General features: G+C 69.0%; 1 protein-coding gene across 17 annotated transcripts in view; it reads left to right on the forward strand.

Annotated features, from left to right (window-relative positions):
• The first annotated feature begins 237 nt into the window (after positions 1 to 237).
• The window catches only part of BRSK2 (BR serine/threonine kinase 2), a 69,460-nt gene continuing 49,858 nt past the window's right edge, over positions 238 to 19,839 (forward strand). For 6 of the 17 annotated variants that reach the window (XM_037839818.1, XM_037839812.1, XM_037839820.1 and 3 more), the window contains exon 1: positions 239 to 412. In XM_037839818.1, coding sequence (XP_037695746.1) covers positions 313 to 412 — 100 coding nt within the window. In that variant the 5' untranslated portion in view covers positions 239 to 312. Of the gene's footprint in view, positions 413 to 1,286; positions 1,356 to 19,839 lie in introns of those variants that run through there. The other 11 variants (XR_005217419.1, XR_005217418.1, XM_037839814.1 and 8 more) reach the window with 4 other exon arrangements.

Genomic DNA, 19,839 nt, shown 5'->3' on the forward strand with positions numbered 1-19,839 from the left:
GCGGGCCGCGGACAGGCGGGCGGCGGGGGCGCGGCGCGGCGGCGGCGGCAGCCTGGTGCCCCCGCCCGCCCTGTGGAGCCGAGGAGCGCGCGGCGTCGCCGCTGGCTCGGGGCTGTCCGGCCGCCTCCGGAGCGGGGCGCGGGGGGCGCGGAGCGAAGCGCGCGGCTCGCACGGGGCGCCGCCGATCCGGCTCCGGGAGGACCGCGCGCGGCGCACGGCGCGCGGACGGACGGACGGGACTCCGGCCCTCCCTGCCCGCCCGCCCGCCGGCCGGCCGGGGCGCCCACCTCGCCGGCGCCGGGCCTGGGAGCGATGACATCGACGGGGAAGGACGGCGGCGGCGGCGGAGCTCAGCACGCACAGTATGTGGGGCCCTACCGGCTGGAGAAGACGCTGGGCAAGGGGCAGACAGGTGCGTGGGGCGCGGGGGCGGCCGTCCCGGAGGAGGCCCGCGGGGGGTGGGGGTGCCACAGCGCGCCGGCGGGGGAGAGGGGGGCGCCTAGACCCGGCCCCGGGCCAGGGCCTGGCCCGCAGGCCGCCGGCGGCCGCGAACAATGGGCGACCCTGCCCGACTCGGGCGCACGAGCCGCAGGCCGCGCAGCTGCGGGCGCCCGGCGCGGCCCAAGGACACACGCGGGACGCGGACTGGCGCGGGGGCCGCCCAGGTGTGCGGCCGGGGGGCTGCATTGTGCGCCCGGCCAGGGCCATTGTGCGGCGGCCGGAGCCGCCGGGCGCCCATCTGCCGTCTGCGCGCGGCGCTAATGGGCGTGCTGCCCGAGCAGCTGCGCCCCGGCCGCGGCCCCCGCCTCCCGGGGCCTGCAGGTGAGCGGCCTTCGGGCAGGGGCGGCCGGCCGGGCCTCCTGACAACCGCGCATGGCCTGGGGCCTCCCTCCGAGGCGGGTGTGAGGTCGTGCTGGGACCAGCCAGGAGCTGGACAGCGCCGTCGCCTTCTCCTGGCCTCAGCCCAGCGCCGGCTGCTACGCTGCGCTCCCCGGGGCGCCCCGACAGGGAGAGGGGCCGCCCTGGGCCCGGACCGCGGACCCCTGGGCCGCCGGAGCAGCGCCGGGCTTGAGGCGGCCGCGCCGTTCCAGAGCGGGGGTCGGGTCCCTGCAGAGGCCCTGAAAGGCCCGCGGTGACCACGGCCGCCCTTGTGCTTGGCCAACTTTTCCCCAGCGGCCTGGCCACCCCCTCATCTGGTCAGCCCGGCGCATTCGCACAGTCGCCTTTGTGGGAGGCTGGACTCAGCCATTTTCTTTCTTCTCCAGGTCCGTCTCCAGGCTGCTCCCGGCAGCCGGTGCCGCGGCTTCTCCCTTCCTACCGTGGCAGGCAGGAAGGGAGGGGAAGGGAGTGTTGGGGTGAGGCCCAGAGGGGCTGCTGCAGGGTGGGGGCCCAGGAAGGGGTGAGGCCGCAGGCCCTGGCTCTCCCACACCCCCCAGGGCAGCAGGGAGGTGGTGTTTGGGAAGGAGGTGGACCAGGCCCTGGGCTCGTAGGGGGAGGGGAGCGGCCGTGCCGTGACTAAGGCCAAGCGCTCCTGGGGTGCCTGGGCCCCGGGGTGCCTGGCCTGGGAGCCTGAGGGAGCTGCACCTCCCTGTCCTGGGGAGACAGCCCCGTCCGTGCCTGAGCAAGCTCTGGACCCAGCTGCCGGGGTGTCGGGGGGCCGTGGCAGCAGGGCAGGGCCATTGGAGTGGGGGGGGTGGGAGGAGGCCGCAGACAGCCAGGGTTCGGCTGAGCGCCCTCCCGGGTGCTTCCTGGGAAGGACGACGGTAGTTTGTGGAACCCACATGGGATAGGGCCTGGAGCAGCAGCATGCGGAGGCAGCGTGATAATGTAATTATTTTACAATAAAACATCGTCTTGAGGAAACCTCCCAGTACAGGCGATGGAGGGGTGAGTTACGGTCGGGCTGGCGAACGTCCCCTCGGTCGAGTTGTGCCCGCACCTGGTTAGTTACAGTAGCTTCCTGCTGTGGTTAACAGTAGTGAGTGCAGAAGGAGGTGCCGGGTATGGCGACAGCCCCCTGCGGTGTGACGTTTGGGGAGCAGCTCCGACCTGAGCACAAAGCCAGCAGCCCCTCCTCCGTGGCTTGGGACCCCCTTAGCACTTCGCCGAGCTGAGTTTCCTCCTGGGGCCCCCTGCGGTGATTCTCTTGGTGCAAAGGCCGGGGAGTGGCCCGTCCGGCTGGCCGTCCCCCTGTCTTTCTGCCGCCGCTGCTGAAGGGTCACCTGGAGTTTGGTGGCGTGCGTGGGCCGGGCCCCCGGCTGGCTGGGCTGTTCCCGGCACCAAATGCCGAGCGAGTAGCAGCGCCAGAGGCCTGCCCGTCTGCCCAGAGAGGCTTCTGGCCTTATCTGGGTGATGAGCGTCTTGCCGGGGCCCTGGTGGGAGAGGCGCGGGTGCACTTGTGTCTGTACTCCCCGTGCCCTCACCCTGCTGGCCTGTCCCGGGCGCCGGGGAGCCCCCGGGTGTGGCGGGGTCACACACTTGGACCTGAACTCCTTTACTCCCAAGTGTTCTCTCGCCTGAATCTTCCCCATTCTCCGCTGTGCCCCCGCCCCAGTGAGGACCTGCGTGTTGTGAGGGGGCGTTGACGGGGGACGGCAGGGAGCCCCCCAGAGCCTGCGTGGCCTGTCGGAAGGCAGGTCACTGATGTGCTCAGATTGAAGCGGGTCCCCAGGTCCGGGCTCGGTGTGGGGTGTGGGTGATGCAGACACCCCCAGGGAAGTCCCCTGAGATGGGCAGGCTCTGGCCGACACTTTCTGTGCCTTTCCAGCGGCCTTCGGCTCAGGGTGATGCTCTGGTTGTGTCTGAACTGGGCTGCTTCCGTCCAGCTCGGGTGTCTCACCCTGCACAGCTGCGCTTTGGCAGCCCCGGGTCCTGCCTCCTGGCGGGTGACGAGCAAAGCTGGAGTGTTCAGCTGCCCCAGGAAGTCACCAGGCTGGCAGGGGCCGTGGTTTCTGGCCGCCGAGAACTCTGTTGGAGGGACGGGGCTGTGCCGGGCAGCCAGGGCTCCTGGGGCACGGTGTCGCTGGGGCTCGGCATCCAGCTGTCCGGGGCTCTTCTGTTGGCTTCCCCTGACCCTGAGAGTCCCGGAGGCCCTTCCCTGGGCCTGTGGAGGCCGAGACCACCCCTGCTGCTGAGGGCACCCACCAGGAAGGGGCATGGAGGCTGGGGGTGCACACACACGGGGCAGGCCATGCGTCCAGGGTCCCTATGCCGTGGCGGACCCCGCTCTGGAGCCCAGGCAGCCCCTGTGGCCCGAAAACACCCGCAGGAGGAAGGGGTGTGCAGCAGGTCCCCCCGAGCCCCTGCAGCCCTGTGGTCTCAGGCTCTGAGGTGAACCCTGCATGCGGTGGGAGCACGGAGAGGAGCTGAAGGCGCAGCCTCCGCTTGCCTGCCTGGGGCCACAGGCCCGTAGGAACGGGAGGCGGGGGTGCTGGGACCTCCCCTCGGGGTCCCCGCGTGTGGCAGCTCTTCATGAAGACCAACTTAAGGGTTCTGCAGGCTGGGGAGGGGGCGGCCTGCACAGTCCCCGTGAGACCAGGAGGGAGGGTCCGGAAGGCCCGCGTGGGGCCTGGGGTGTTGGAAGGAGCCGGGTGCAGGCAGGGCCGGGAGTGGGGTAATTGGGGGCGATGCTTGTTTGAAAAGGACTGAGCACTCAAAGGCAGCTTGCGAGGTGACGGGGGGGCCCTCGCTGTCGGCCGCTGGGGGCTGGATGCCGGGTCCTCCGGGGGTGCTGCTCGGCCAGGCCCAGAGAGTGGTCCCCCGGGCGGGCATGGGCCGGGCTGACCGTGGAGGCGCCGCCTTTGATCAGGTGGGGCCCCCGCGGCCCCCGCGTCAGGGTGGAGCAGGGCTGGATGCGGGTGGCCAGCTGGCGCCTGGGAACCCCACCTGTCGTGTGATGGTGGGTCTCACTCCTTGCGAGGACCCCGAGGGTGTCCAGAGCCCCCGCCCTGTGCCGTCGTCTGTCTCATCCCATCTCTGCAAACAGGGTGACAGGCCTGCTCAGAACTTGGGGAGATGCTCACAGGCGGCAGCTACTTGGGGGAGAGACTTAGGCCCATCGTTTCTCTGCTGTCCGTGGTGGGCTCTCGGAAACGTGAGGTGCAGGACCCTATCCTTGAGTAGGGTCACACCTGGGGCTTGGAGGGGCCAGGGAGGGTGGGAGCCCTCTTCCCTGTTTGTTGCCCCAAACCGTGGTGCGGCCCCGGGGGGCTCCAGGCTCCCCCCAGTGAAGCTGGCAGCATCACTGTCGTGGAGGCCTTGGGGTGCAGGTCTGGCCTCTCCCAGTGGCCGAGCTCTCCCCCCGGGGCTCCCCTTCCTGCCAAGGAGCTGGCTGTAGAGGGACTGTCCCTCTCGTTGAGGGGGCAGCTCAGCCTGGAGGTTTCTGGGGTGCAGTGGGGGGCGTCCTGGGGGAGGGCGGTGCTCTGGGCCCTGGACTTGTCCCAGGCCCTCTGGGGTCCCCTGGGACATCCGAGTGACACCTGTAAGTCAGAAGTTCTCCCTGGTCTGGCCCCCGTCCCTGCCATGAAGGAGCTTCTGAGAGTGGTGGGGTGCCCCAGAGGCACGTATCTGGTCCCGCGGGAAGGGTGTGCCGGGAGCGGGAACAGTGTGGGTGGATGTGCAGAGGTGGGGGGGGGAATCCTGGTGGGCCAGGTGCCCTGAGACTGCGCTGCTCCCAGGGTCGCCGCCCTGCCCGGCTGCCAGCGCCCCTCTCCTGAGGCAGGCAGGAGGGGCAGGGGCTGGGCCGGGGGGCCTTCTGGAACGCCCCCTGTTTGGTCTTTGCCTGGCGTCTGCCCAGGGTGGACAGTGGTCTCTAGAACCATTTGGGAGTGGGGTGCTCTGGTGTGCATGGACACCAGACTGGATTTTCCTTCTGGATATCGAGCGTCAGACGCACTCACCATGGCCCCCCAGGCTTGGGGGTCTCTGCTACTGCAGACGCTCACCCAGCACCCTGGGGGTGCTGAGTGTCTATCGCCTGGGCCTGCCCTTGGGTACATTGATCCTGGGACCGGTGGCTGAGTGAGCGTGGCCTGCCCAGCGCAGGGGCAGGGGTGGCAGCTGCAGTTCACTCCCAGCCTTCTTCCGTTATCTCTTTTCCTGGCTGTCACTCCTGGCGTTTGTCTTTGGGGTGACCCCGGTGCGAGAAGGGCAGTCCGGGCATGCGCCCCACCCTGGACCCCTTTGAGTACCTGGCAGTGGACGGAGAGCCCTCCCCGAGCCGGAGCGCACCTGTGTCTGAAAGGCCTCCGTGGACGCGGGTCAGGCTGCGGCCGGTGGCCCTTATGGGAGAGGACATGGCGCACTGCTGTGTGGCCAGCTTCCCCTGGGGCCGAGCCTGGAGGGCCTGTGCTCTCCCGAGGCCGTCCCCTAGGTGCCTGCGCTGTCACGACCGCCGCCTGCCCGTGCCCACCACACTGGTCAGCTCCCTCGGGGCTGGCAGTGAGGGGCCCGTCACTCCGCAGCTGGGAGCTCACACGGCACCAACGAGCGGGAGGGTCTGGGCTCTTTGGAAGAGGCGCCCGTGTCCTCCTGGGGCCTGGTGCCGGACAGTGAGGGAACGGGCCAGGGCTGGCTCATGCGTTCTGGCGTTCCCCCCACGTTTGTGCCCCGTCTGCTGCATGACCAGGGCCTGTGGGCCCTTCTGGCCACCTTGGAGCTTAATGGGGCGGCTCTCCTGGGCTCTGGCCGCCTGGGGGCTGGGGGATTTTGAGCCTCAGGCCCTTTCCCTGTACAATGGGGTTTCCGTGAAGTTCCTGGGAGGCTCCTGCAGCTGGGGCCAGCAACTGGGGCACGTCTGTGGTGCATGGCGTGGGCAGGACGATGGGCTGTCAGGGCCCAGCTGAGGGGTGTGTGTGGGGTCCTGGCTGGGGGCGTGGAGGGGGGCCAGCTGGGGGGCGTGGGGCAGGGGTCTCTCTGGGCTGTGGGCTGAGGATGGCTCCCTGCTGCCTGGATCCTGTGAAAAGGCCTCTCGGCTCCGACGGATCCTTCCTTGACCTTCTGAGGCTGGCCCTTGGCTGTGGGCTGACTGGCTCATCCAGGGCCGCGCAGCAGTGGGTGGTGGGCCCCAAGGTGGATGGGCCTCGTGGTCTTCACCCAGAGCCCTGTGTCCAGGCCGCCCGCAGGCCCCTCAGGTCCGCCGGCCCAGCGGGCTGCCCCTGCCGGCCGCCTCTCACTCGGGACGAGATGGGGGCTGGGCTCGGGCGGGGGCGCGGGGACAAGGCGGCGATTGTGCCGGGCCCGGCCGCTCCTCACAGGCCTCGACCCGCCGCCTCTGAGGGGCCAGTGTTCTGGAGCCCCAGCAGCTGGAAGCCGGGCACCCCCACCCTGGACAGTAACGAGCCAGGAGGACAAGCCCTCCTCACGAGGAGCGGCCCTTATTCTGCTGGTGGCTTCCGTCTCCGCTGCGCCTCCCGCCTTTCTCCTGGCACGGCCGGGGTGGCCCCTCCTGGGCCGGCCCACGGCTGCTCCTGAGCCCAGCCCTGGGCCCTGTCCCCTGGGCGGTGGGTCCTGAGGTCACGTGTGTTGAAGTGCGTGGGGTGTTTGGCCTGCGGCGGGGACTTGCTGACCCGGGAGGGGCCCCTCCACCCCAGGAGTGGGGGTGCTGGGCTCAGGGCCCCCTTGACGCAGGGAGGGGCTGGGGCTGGCTGCCCCCACTGCCTCCGAGGGTCCTGGGAGATTCCGACCCTCGTGGCTCTGGGCTGGCGGGGGTGGGGGAATGGGTGACGCCTGGGCAGGGGCTCCAGGGCCTGTGGGGGGGTCAGGACGTGCCCAGGGCCCCCACCCCGCTGCTGCCCACTCTGGGCTCAGACTGGCCCCAGGGGCCTGGAGGGCAGCCCAGCTAGCCGCCCGCGAGGCCGAGTGATGCAGACACACGTCAGGCCACAGCCTCGGTCCCCTCGTGCCAGGGCAGGGTACGGGGGCAGCGGGCAGCTGCACGCCAGGAATGTGGCTTCGATGAGGGGAGGCTGCGGCCCGGGAGCCTCTTGCTTGGGCCTGGGGGTCAGGATGGGCTGGGCAGAACCTGGAGGGGCATCTGTGCAAGGAGGACAGGCCGTGAGGAGCCACCTGGCGCTTCTCCGGGGCTGCCTCGGCCTGGACCTGAGGTCCCTGCAGTGTCCCAGCTGGTCTGTCGGGGTCAGTCCCTGGCTGGCTGCTCCCTGGGGCTGGGGGCTTCGTCTCCTGGGTCTGAGAGTCCAGGCCTGGGGCTGGGGGGAGGCTGGACACGTGCCTGCCCAGGAAGGGGCTCGGGTGGTGTCGGGGGTGGGGAGAGCGGCCCCCAGAGTGGCGCGTTGTCTCCGAGGCCTGACCTGGCCCCTTCCCTGGGCAGCCCCTCTGGTGATGATGCTGACTCCGAACTAGAGGTGGGCTTGGGCACGGAGCCATGGGTGGGCGGCGGACACGGGGCAGGGGCCGGTGGGAGCCACCCTGCAGATGCCATGAAGCTGCTGCTTGGTGCGCTGCAGGCCTTGCTGGGCTCCCGGCCTCTCTGTGGGGTCAGGGTTGGCATAGGAGCCCTGTCCCCGTTCCTGCTTGTCCAGCCTCAGGCCTTCAGCCCAGAGCTCCGCAGACTCAGCCGGGGGAACAGGGGTCCTGGGTGTAGCCCGGGGTGGGTCGTGGGGCCCTGCAGGGTGGCTCCTGCTGGTCAGAGGTCTCCTGGAAAGGTGACTCTCGTGCTCGGCAGTGCCTGTGGGTGCAGGGACAGCTCTGTGGTGCCAGTGAGGGCCTGAGCAGCTGGCGAAGGGGTGGGCTGGGCAGGGAGGGGGCTTGGATTGGGAAATGAGGACAGACGGAGCGCTGTGAGCTGATGGGATTTTGGGTATCTCTCGTTGGAGGGTGTAGCGAGTGTGGAGAGTGGATGGGGTCAGGTAAAGCCAGGCCCTGGGGGAGGTGGGGGACAGGTGGGGGTGGGTGCACATCCAGGGGCTGCCCCCGCCCGTGTCTGGCCCTGGCTCAGCGGCTCCGATGCCCACGTGGGGGCGGGGTCCCGGCCCCCTGCCTCAGCTTCCTCGATGCAGAGCCCACGTAGCTCTTGGTCCCTGAGCCCCGGGTACCATCTCTCCCACCAGCATCCATATCATCTGCTCTTGTTGGGTGGGTGGGGGTCACACAACCCTGAGGCCAAGTCGCCAGACCCTCACCAAGTGTGTGCCCTCGTCCACCCTCACACCTTCCAGGAAGGCAGAAATGAGCATCCCGGGAGGAAGGTGTTCCCGGTACAGCGGTGTTCTGGTTTGCTAAAGCTGCCGTTTTGCGAAACACCAGAAATGCACTGGCTTTTATAAAGAGGGTTTATTTGGCTACAAAGTTACAGTCTTAAGGCAATAAAGTGTCCAAATGAAGGCATCAGCGTGAGTGTACCTTCACTGGAGAAAGGCCAGTGACATCCGGAACACCTCTGTCAGCTGGGAAGGCACGTGGCCAGCATCTGCTGATCCTGGGTTGTGTCCCAGCTCCTCGCTCAGCTCCTGTGTGTTCTTCAAAGCATCTCTCTCGGCTGCAGCAGCTCCTTTTGTCTGTAAACACTTTTATAGGACTCCAGTGACTCAATTAAGACCAACCCTGAATGGGCGGGGCAACACCTCCGTGGAAATTATCCAATCAAAGGTCTTGTCCACAGTTGATTGAGTCACATCTCCGTGGAAACACCCAAAGGATCCCAACCTCATCAACACTGATACATCCACCCCCATAGGATTGCATCAAAGAACATGGCGTTTTGGGAACATAACACATCCAAACCGGTACAAACAGGAACTGTCCCGGCTGGGGCTCAGCAGGGGCTGTGGGCCTGGCCTCTGCTGGGGGGCTCTCCTGCCTGCTGCCTCTTCTCCCCCACCTCCCCTCCCCAGGAGGGAGTGCTCCCCGGGTCCTTCAGGGCTGTGGGGGGCAGAGGTCAGGGGCCACTGGTGCAGCATCCTCTGCCTTGGGGCCCACAGGGTTGGGGTGTGCGGGGGGTGGGGGTGGAGCTGCCTGAGCTTCATCGCCCCACCGACACTTCTGCTCCTGGGGCGTCCCTGAAAGGGGTGGTCATGGCGATCATAAAGCTGGTCCTTTTCTCACAGTGGATATTGGGGATTTTCAGATGTTGGTGGGACACAGGAACCCTTCTCGGACAACACGCAGCCAAGCTTGTCACTCTGCACCCCTCTCCAGCCAGTTGTTCGGGAGCAAACCCCAGACAGGGTTGGCTGTGAGTGTATTGGTGTGTGTTGTGTCGCTGAGAGGTGAGGCTCGGGGCAGAAGGCAGGGTGCTGGCCTTGCCCCAAAGGAACCCACATGGTTTCCAAGGACCCCTCAACCCTGGCTACCCCGAGCCGAGCCCCTGCCGCCCGCCCACCCTGCACTGGGCCCAAGGGAAGCTGGGGGAGCTGGGCTGGGGATGGGGGTGTGGGGTGGGTGGGGGCTGCTCAGTGGTCTCAGCCTTGGGCCCCCAGTGATCTCAACCTCAGGACCCTCCCCCCTAAATCCCATCTGGTGGTCTCAGCCTCGGGCCCCTCCAGTGGTCTCAGCCTCGAGCCTCCATCTCCACCCAGTGGTCTTAGCCTCGCCCTCCACCCCCACCAGTGATCTCAGCCTCGGGCCCCGGTGGTCTCAGCCTCAGGACCCCCCAGTGATCTCAACCTCGGGCCACCCCCCCCCAGTGGTCTCAGCTTTGGGTCCCCCTCAGTGGTCTCAGCCTCGGGCCCCCGGTGATCTCAGCCTTGGGCCCCCCCACCAGTGGTCTCAGCCTCGGGTCCCCAGGGCTGGTTGCTGCACTGCCCCAGCTTCCCATTTGGCGGGTTGGATCCCACTCTGAGAACTGCTGGTCTAGACCAAAGTTGGGGGGATGGACCCCGTCTCCTGAGGGGTCTCCTGGCCCAGGCGTGGGGGCGGGGCTGCCTCCTCTGGCCCCACAGGCGCCACCCCCGAGCTGGGTGCCGGCTGGATCTCAGGCCTGGTCCTGCCGGGACCGCTGGGCACCTGCAGCCATAACAGATGCAGCGTGACCACGTCGTGCGGATGCCACCTCCGTGCCGTGAGCACCACCTGGAGGCACGACCCGGTTTTAGCCCAGGGCGGGGGCAGGGGACAGAGGCTCCACGAAGCCCAGCGGGAGGGGCGGGCCCAAGGCCGGTCACCTGGCCATGGGGGTGGCCTGCATCTGGCCGCTGGCTCTCGGGACCCCCTGCAGCCCTGGGAAGAGGCCGATGAGGAACCCGAGGCCCTGACGGGGCTGGGAGGGGCTCACGACTCAGGCGGGCCTTCCTTCCTGGCTCGGTCGCACCCTCCCCAGGTCTGCCCTCTCCTCGTGGCCTGGTGGGGACGAGCGGGGGTGCCTCGCCGACTGCGCCGACCGACCGGAGTGAGGCCCTGGGAGTGGCTCAGGGCTCTGCGGTGGCCCGGCTGCGGAGCTGTCCAGCGCCGCGGTGCTGAAGCTGGGGAGGCTGCGCGTGGCCGGGCTGGTGGGTGTTGGCCGCCTCCTGGACCTGCCCTTCCCTGGGGAACTTTTTCTCGGCTCTGTGCTGACAAGGGTGAGAGGTGGAAAGTCCAGGTTCCAGCTGCCAAGTCTCCCCTGTCCTGGCTGGGCTGCTCGGAGGGAAGACCCCTGGCCCCCAGCCCCCTGGGCAGGGGAACCGGCGGCCTGGCCGTCCTTGGCTGCGGTGGTGGACCCCATCCAGGCTGTGGCTGCCCTGTGCCTGGGTGCTGGGCCTTGGCCACCCTGCCCCGTGTTCTCTGGAGCCTGTGGGTGCCGTGCACCCTTGGGACTCCCCATGAGTCCCCTGTGGAGAGTGGGGGCAGGCCCACCCTTGGGGTCGCTGGTCAGTTGCGCTCGCCGGCCCACTGCACGTCCTCAGTCCTGATGTGGGGCTTTGTGGCCCAAGGTGGATGAACTGTGGCTGATCGTGCAGAATGGGGTCTGGTCGGCGGTGGCCTTGGGGCGGTGATGGCACCAAGGGGGCCTGGGTGGAGGAGAGACCTTTGTGGGCCAGGCTCCTTGCAGCCCCCATCTGTGAGTCCGAGGGCTGGTCGCCTGAGCCCCCACCTCTGGGGAAGGCAGAGACGTGGTGGGCATGGGGCACTGGCCTGGGAAGGTGCTGGGTGCTGCTCTCCCACTGCCGTCGCCCTGTAGCCCCCCGGCTCCTGCTCCAGGGGAGGGCCTGGGTCTCTTGTGTTCCCTGCAGATGGGGCAAGTCCTCTGGGCATCGCGGTCTGCACCTGCAGCGCCCCTCTCCTGTGCCCGGGGTTTGGAGGGAAGTGGGCCTGGGTGCAGGAGCTAGGGTGGAAAAGGTCTGCCAGGCCCCAGCCCCTCCACCAGAACACACCCTTCATGCAGGGCCTTGGGGCAGGGTGGCATTTGGGAGAGGGGAGCCTGGCTGTTGGATGAAGAGGGGGATATTGTGTTGCTGAGAAGGCTGGGAGGCTGCTGGCCTCGGGAGAAATGTGAGGGGTGAGTTGCTGGTTTATCTCCAAACAGAGGAGACTCTTCATGTTGGATACCTTGACTCTGAACCCCAAATCCCAAGAGACTTACAGCTGACCGTAAAGCAGCGAGGATAAGGCGTTGTCCAGCACAATGCGGTGGGGAGGCAGAGGGCGATAAACGGACACAGGCGGAGATGGATGGGTTGTGCCTGAGTGTTTGGGTCACTTATGTCCCTGGGGGGCACATATGGCTTGGCCGGGCTGCAGGGAGGTGCTGTCCCAGGATGCATGAGGCCCAGGGTTTGGCGGGGAAGGTCCCGTCACTGTCATCTCCAGCCTTGCTGCTGGACCCCAAGAGGCACATGGGGAACTCAGAGGCAGGGGAGCCCCACCCACTGCCCTCGGCCCCGCCCACTGCCCACAGCCCCGCCCTAACTCCTGCCCTTGGCCCCACCCACTGTCCTCAGCCCCTCCCACTGTCTTTGGCCCCGCCCATTGCTCTCAGCCAGCCCCGACCTCACCCCACCCCACCCCACCACCCGGGGGCACCCATTGGGCTGGGCCCCCTGGCCGGACCCACGCTTCACCCGCCTAAGGTGCCACTGCAGGGTTTCCCGCACTCTCTAACCAGTGGCCCCAGTGGGCAGCACCAGGCCTCCCGGTTCTCCCCTGAACAGAGAACCCCCTGATGGCCCCGGGCTGCCGTGTGTTTGCCTGGTTGTGTGTTCCCACAGCAACTCTAGAGGCACAGCGTCTGGGGGGAGGGGACGTGCATTTTAAATCTGATGAGCCGTTCCTGCCTTTGAACGTGTGGCATTCGGCCCCGTGGTCACCCGTGGTCCAGCGCTGCTCCGTGGTGACACCCTCCCGGCAGCCCCATCAGCATCCACTTGGTCGCACAGGGCCGCCTGGGGCTAAGAGTCCGCTGAGGGGTCCCAGTCCCGCCCCGGGAAAGCACCCCAGCTCACACCCGCATGCACCCTGGCTCACGCACACAGCCTGGCTCACACCTGCACACACCCCGGCTCACGCATGCACGCCGGCTCACACCCACACGCACCCCGGCTCACGCACGCACCCCGGCTCACGCACGCACGCACCCCGGCTCACGCCCGCACCTTGGCTCACGCACGCACCCTGGCTCACGCCCGCGTGCACCCCGGCTCATGCCCTCATCCTGGCTCGTGCCTGCATGCACCCCGGCTCACGCCCGCACCCTGGCTCATGCCCGCATGCACCCCGGCTCATGCACGCACCCCAGCTCACGCACACATGCCGGTGGTCTGGGTTCCTGGTTTGCACACTTGGGCCCCCTGAAGTGCCCTGGGGTGTCTCTGTAACTCTTGAGCCCCGACTTTATTTGGAAACGTGTAACTGTCTTGGAGGGTGTGGGTTTTCCACAGGCGAATCTGCCGCGGTTGGCAGGTCGGGGAACTGTGGACTCAGGCAGCTGGAGGGCAGGCAGCCAGGCCCCTGGCCGCCACCTGGTCCTCTCGGCTGGCGGGAGCCTCTCCAGGCCTTGGAAAACGGGACAGGCCTGTGCGTGGGGCTGCCGCCAGGACGTGGAGGCAGTGGGGTGGGCAGCTGGGGAGGGCCATCCCTCCCCAGGAGAGCACGGGCTGGGCAGGGGGCCTGAGCCGCAGCCCCCTCTGTCCTCAGTGAGCTGTGGATGGTGCCAGCCTGCCTGTACCAAGCCTGTCCATGCCGCTGTCTGTGCTGGGTCTGTCTGTACAGCTGGGCCTGTCCGTGCCGCCGTCTGTGCTGGGTCCATCCACACTGGCACGGGCTGTCCCTGTGCTGCCCGCCTGCTTGCCCTCCAGGGAAGCCCCTTCGCAGGGCCCCGGGGAAGCACGGGCCCTGGTGCTGTGTGAGCAGCCCACCCAGCAGTGCCGGCAGGAGAGAGGCCGTGGGCTCCCCCCTAAGGGCCGGGCTGTGGCGTCTCCGTGCTTCTGACCCTTGCTGGCCTCCGTGAGCCCACCTCTCGGGAACCGGGTGCCCCCGTTGAGCCCCTGGCTCCCGGGTTATAGGGCCCTGCTCCGTGGCCCTGGCGACCGACTAGGGCATCCTGGGCTTGGGAGTTCACCCCAGTCCTGCCACCAGGGCCCTGCTGACCGTGTCCCCCCACTGGCCCTGGGTTCCTCTCGGGTCTGGGTGCTGAGCGGCCCCTCCCCAGGGGGATAGCTCTATCGAGGTGCAGAGAGGGTGCAGCAGGTACCCCACCCGCCTCCCCCCAGGTGTCGCTCCCAGGGCAGGTGAGCCAGGGCTTGTCAGCAGGGTCCCCCGGGGAGCCGGGCCTGGGGCATCATGCCCGGGCTGTCCCTGAGCCGGCGGTGCAGGCCCAGCATCACCTCAGGAAGGGCAGGAGCCTGGTCCGTGGCACCCCAAACTGTGCCCGTGGGTCTGATCCGGAAGTTCCAATCAAGGAGGAGGTAGCATGTGTGTCAGGCCAGGTGTGGGGGGAGCAGGAGGCAGATGGGGGGTGGGGGGGGTGCTCGTGCCGGGACCTCACGCCAGTCTGGGGTGTCCGGGTGGGCAGGCCCTGCGGGTGGATGGAGGGGGGGACCCACCCCTGGTCCCTGCCCCGAAACTCACCGTGGGGTCGTCCCTCTGCCTCCTCCTGGAGCCGAGAGGCCTTCAACGCTCCCTGGCGGCGTGAGCTTCAGCAAGACGCTGCACCCCTTGAGCCCATTGGGGCAGCACTGGGCCCCTGCACGGAGGAGGCCGTGTATGAAGTGAGCTGGAGAGCGCGTCTCGGTTTCCCTCTCCTGGGCACACATGCTCGGCAGGCAGGGATGCGGGGGGCTGTCAGCGTGCCCCCACCCCCTGGGGCGTGCAGTGGGGTGGCTGTGCCTGTCTCCCAGGACATGTGGTGGGGTGTCTTCCCGTCCCCCTCTCAAGCTGGGCCGTGGCCTTGGCTCGCGTTGGCCGTTGTGCGGGTGCAGTAGCAGCATCGAGAGCCGGCTCTGTCCCCCGCAGCCCCGTTTCTGTCCTCCCTCTGGGTCCTTGGTCACCGCCATCATGGCTTTGCTATTCGGCGTCCCCCAACCGTGTGTTGACTTTGGGGGTGCACGAGGGGCCCTGGTGCCTGACTTGGCCTGATGGGGCAGCCCTTGGACAGGGGGACGGGTCTCGGGAGGGAAGGTCGTGGCTCGAGGCGGCCCGTGCAGGGCAGATCAGGGCAGGCCGTGTGCACTGGGGGGTCCCAGGCAGCGGGAGGAGGGCTGGGGGCAGGGGTGGCCGTGGGGTGGGGGCTGCCAGCTGCCCGCTCCGGCCCCCCAGCCTTCCCAGCAGGCTGCCCGCTGAGCGGGTCCTACGTTCCCCCTTGTGGGGGTTACTCGGCCTTCTCGGGGGCTGGGCGGGGGGCTCCAGGCTTGCAGGTATCAGCCCTTTCCTCCCCGACCGAGTGGGTGACACTGCCGGGTTCACCGCCCTCCCTGCGCCCGGCGTGGGCCCCTCCCTGACATCCACGCGGCTCCCTGTGGGTGAACCAGCGGGCCGAGCGGCTGTCTGTCTGTCTGTCTGTCTGGGCAGCGGGTGCCTCGGGGGCCTGAGCCGTGTCCGCCTTTGCTTCCTGGGGAGGCTGCCCCGTCCCCTCCCACCCCCACCGTAGACCTGGGTGGGCTTTCATCGGGTGTTGTGCCCACACCTGCCCTGGGGCCAGCCCCCCCTCCAGGGACCCCTTGGTCCGTCCACCTTACTGGGCCCCCTTTCGGCCCTGGGCAGTGCCCGCATCGTGCTGGCCCTCCCTGCCCCCCTGCCGCCTGCGGGGGAGGGTCCGGCCCCAGGGCGTCTGCTTGGGTGTGGGCTGGAGGGTGGTCTCCTGGGGTGGGGGTTGGGGATGAGCGTGGGCTCAGGGTGCCTCCTGCCCCCCGTGAGACGGAGGGGGGCGCTGGGCCGGGCTCCCCTCGGACACTGGTGCAGCCACTCCCTGTGCTGCTCTGGGCCGGCGCGGGGGGCGGAACCTTCTGTGCGGTTGTGGGAAACCGAGTCTGCAGCTCTGATGTAGGTAGAGCCGTGGCTCGTGTGTTTAACGGCAAGTGCACCTACAGCAGGGGCAGGAAGTGGCCCCGGTGCTGGGGGACGGGACCAGAGAGACGGGGAGCAGGGCCCTGCAGCTTGCCCGCACCCCGCTCCTTCCTTCCCACCCCACTGGGCTTCGAAGGCCAACCCAGGCGGCCCCCCGCCCTGGGACCCTCACCTGCCCTGAGCCCGGGGGCTGCGAGGGTGGCCGGGGTGCCTGGAGCTGGGGGCGGGCAGGGGGTCTGCTCCATGGGGGGGCAGGGGCACAGCACCAGCGCCCCCCACCCTCCCAGGCCTGCTGAGCGAGATGCCGGATGTGGGGTTCAGGCAGGTCCACGGAGAGGCCGTTCTGAGGTCAGGGCTCCTCTCAGAGCGCGTGTGGGTGCGTCCGTCCGTCTGTTTCCTGAGCTCTGTCTGTGTCGTCCCTGGGCTGAACGGGCCGCACAGAGGATGGCGCCCCAGCCCCTGGCCCCGTCCCCCCCGGCCACGCGGTCCCTCCCATCCTGGAGCATCGTCCCCACCCCGGGCAGGCCCTGGAGTCGCCGTCCCGCCCAGCTCAGGTGCTCGGCTCTGCGCACTCCTCCCGTCCTCCTGCCAGACCCCTCCCGACAGGTGACCCCCACAGGTGACCCCCCCCAACGGACACACACAGGTCACCCCCTCCGCAGGTGACTCCCACCCCCCGTCTCAGCGACGACTCAGGACATGTCACTCCTGTGACTGGCCGTGGGCAGGGGTGGGCCTGACTCCGTGTGGGGTGGGGACGGGGAAGGCAGCTGCAGCCTGGGGGTGGGGAGCAGGAGATGGGGGGGACACCCCCGGGGAAGCTCCTCTTGGCCTGGGGGTCTGCGGGGCCGGGGGTGGTGAGCACAGGGGGGCTGCAGGCCCAGGGCAGGGCCCAGCCTTGGACTGTGGCTTTCACTCCAGGGACCCCCCACCAGCTGCGAAAGGCGGTGCTGAGGAGGGGACGGGGGGCCCACGAGCTGCGCCGCAGGCCACCCCGCCGTGTCCGTGTGCCCGTCGGGGTGTGCGTGTCCGCGCGTCCGCACGTCTGGGTGCCTGTCTGCGCGTCTGTGTGTTTGTCATGCACATCTGTGCGTGTGTGTGAATGTGTGTCTGCGTGTGATGCAGGGGGGTGGCCCCCGCACCCCGGCAGCCCGTTCCTGGGGGCTGCCCACTCTGCTGGGGCGGGCCCTGCCTCCCAGTGCCCCCTCTGGGCTCCTGGTCCTGCCCCCAGCCCTCTCACAGCTGGGCCCCCAGCGCCCCAGGCCCAGCCCCCTCTCCGGCCCCCCACCACCTCATGGAGCCCACCCCGGGCCCGGACATCTGTGTGGGACCAGGCAGCTGCCCCCGTGCCCTGCCCGAGCTCCGCCTCAGGGTCACCACCTTGCATGGCCGTGGTGGCAGAGCCCCTCCTGCACCCCCGCCTCAGCATCATCGAGCCCCTCAGCACGACGGGAGCCGGGGGGCACCTCATGTTCTGGGAACCCCACCCTCACCCCCACCTCAGCCCCCACTGGACCCAGCCTTACCCTCTCACACCAGGTGGCACCTGTCTCCTGGCCCCACATTTGCCTCCTGGGCCTGCGCTGACGGCCCACCCCAGCCCCTGCCCGCCTGCTGCTGCAAAGTGTGGGTGCCCCTCCAGCAGACCCCCTTCTCGGGGCTCGCCCTGGGCCCCGGCCCCCCCACTTCCCTTCCCCAGCACCAGCCTGGCCCCCACCCTTGGGCCCCAGCCCCTGGGCCCTGAGCTCCGGTGTCCCCCAGCCCCCGGGCCCCGAGCTCCGGTGTCCCCCCAGCCCCTGGGCCCTGAGCTCCGGTGTCCCCCAGCCCCCGGGCCCCCCGCCGTGTGACGCAGGAAAAGCGTGGGTTCTCAAAGTAGGACACCAGCTTGAAAGAAGTAAAGAAGCAGCTTGCCGGATTGCTTTTCTGGAGCATTCTTGGGCTCAATCAAAATTCTTCGTGGGGTTAATTTTATGATCCTGAACTGCGAAAAGCAGTTTGTGTGAACCTCCCGCGACCGCCTGGCACCGAGGGAATCGGGCGTGGTGCCCGCTCGCCTCCGAGGCGCCGTCCTCCGCGGAGGTGTTTCCCAGCTCGTGGATGGAGGGGTGGGGGGCTGTGGGGTACGGGGGTGCGGGCCGGGCGGGGCCGGAGTCCTCGCAGTCGCCTGGCGGGGGGCTGCCCCACGGCGCCTCCGTCCCGCTCGTCCTCTGCACTGCCTTCTGCGGTCGCCACGGCGACCAGCTGGTGTCGGGGGGCCTGGGGACCCCGTGACTGGTTTTGCCTGGGACGGAAAGGGGGAATCCCCCCTCCACGGGGCGTTCCGTGCAGCCCTGGACCCCTCCCTGGCCGCGCGGGTGGGTGACAGGGCTGGGCCCCCGCTCTCGAGCTGCCCCTCCCCTGAAGGTCACCAGCCCCAGCCCGCGTGGTGCTCCATCCGCGCCTGCCTCGGGGGTCTGGGCCGCCCCCTCCTCATCGCTTGCAGGCCATGGGGCAGCCCGGGAGGACCCCAGTATCTCGTCCTCGGTGAGGGGTGGCCCCTCCTGTGTCTGCTCCCAGAGCCCTCTCGGGTGTGTCCTGTGTCTGGGGCACTGGGACCCCTGCTGCCGCCTCCCGGGGCTGGGCGGTGGCCTCTGGGCCATTCTGGCCTCGGTGCAGGATGGAGCCCGGAGTGTGGGCTGCGTCCACCCTGGGAGCCTGGGGCAGCGGCTGTTGGAATGGGGAGGGGGCCTTAGCATGACAGCCCCAGACTGGAGGGGCCCTCAAGGCCACCTGTGTCTTTGCCGCCGTGGCCCCAGGACCCTGCACCCCAGTACTGAGGGACCCTCCCTGGGTGCTGGGCTGGTTGGGGGGTGGTCCCAGAGCCACGGCTGGAGTCAGGATGGCCTCTGGAGCGCCCCCCACGTGCCCTCTTGTGCCCAAGCCCACCCCCCAGCCCCACCCGGAGGTCCCCTCTTGCGCTGCATCTGGGGAGTGGGCAGGGGTGGGGCGCGGCCAGGAGGTAGAGTCGTGGTCCTGGGGGGCTGCAGATGCGGGGGGTGGCTGCCTTGGCTCCTTCTGTCTCCTAACCCCTCCCCCTCCTCGAGCCCTGACTGGTTTCCTGGTGCCCCAGGGACCCCGCATCGGGGCTGCTGGGCTGTGGGGTCTGGGGCCGCTGCGGGGCCGGAGCTGACCCGGGTGACTGGTGTTCTTGCTGCACTGTGGCGGCTCCTGGCCCCATTGGCGTTTCGCTCCCCCGCTGCCCTGGCATCCCCGCACCCAGTCTCCGCTGCCTCGGGGACAGGCCCCGGTTTCCAGGTGTAGAGCTCGGGGTGCAGCGGAGCCTCCGTTTCCTCTGAGAACTGCTCTTCCCTCCTCGATTCGCCGAAAGGCAGGGGGTGTTTGTGGGTTTCAGCCAGAGCCCCGGAGCCCAGGCCTGGGGTGGAGACCCGCGTGGCCGGGTTCCGTCTCTTTGGGGTCGGCTTGGCACGCCGGGCCACGAGCCTCTGAGTGACACCTGCCCCTGGGGTGAGGCACGTAAGTCTATGTCCTGTCCGATTCCACACACAGAACACTCTAGAGACCGCGGTGTCAGCAGTGGACGGTGGGCGCTCGCGGTGGCCTGCAGGGAGGGTGGGGGCTGCAGAGTGGTGGAGGACGGCGGGTGGTTTTGGGGGAGGGCACGTCACAACCGATGAGACCGCCCCGCGGGGTGCAGCCGACGGGGAGCTGTCGGAGGAACTCACGGGAGAAATGCTGGGGCTCGGACGGGCCGCACCTGCAACTCACCCTGTGCAGCTTTGGGTGAGCCCTTGACCTCTCTGAGCCACGGGTCCTCGCCGTGAAGGGGGTGCTCTCGGCCTCTCATTGTCAGGCCGTGGGGGATTCGACGAGCCGACGTGTATCAAGTGCTTGGAAAGGTGCCCACACTAGCGCCCCGTGAGCCAGCCCAGCGCCGGGGCCGCATCTTGGAGTGTGGGGGGAGCCTTATCCTCTCCGGCCTCCAGCCAGGGCCCCCCACCTCGGAAATCCGTGTCTGCCTGAGAGTGGGGCCTGCGGGGAGCTTCTCCTGCCCGGGATGGGGGGCTGCACGTCGGTGGGGACGCCCTTGGGCCCAGGAGCCCCCTGGAGGGTCAGGGACCGGCTGGCTTTGAGCCAGGCCTGAGGTCGCACCGGCCCTACCCGCGCAGGGCTGCAGAGCGGCTGGGGGGCTGGAGGGGGTGCCGGGTGGGAGGTGGGAGTCGGGGCGTCTCTGGGCTGTGGGAAGAAGCCGCGGCCAGCTGCTGGGGGCGGCTGGGGCTGGGGATCTGTGGCCAGCACCCAGCGTGGAGCCCCTCCCAGCCAGAGGGAGCGGAAAAGAAGGGGGGCAGTCGGATGCTCGCCTGCCTTGTCTGCTCCCGTCGCCATGGCAACAGATGGCAGCTTGGCAGGAGC

Source organism: Choloepus didactylus, chromosome 6 (genome assembly GCF_015220235.1).
Source record: "Choloepus didactylus isolate mChoDid1 chromosome 6, mChoDid1.pri, whole genome shotgun sequence".
NCBI classification, from domain to species: Eukaryota; Metazoa; Chordata; class Mammalia; order Pilosa; family Megalonychidae; genus Choloepus; species Choloepus didactylus.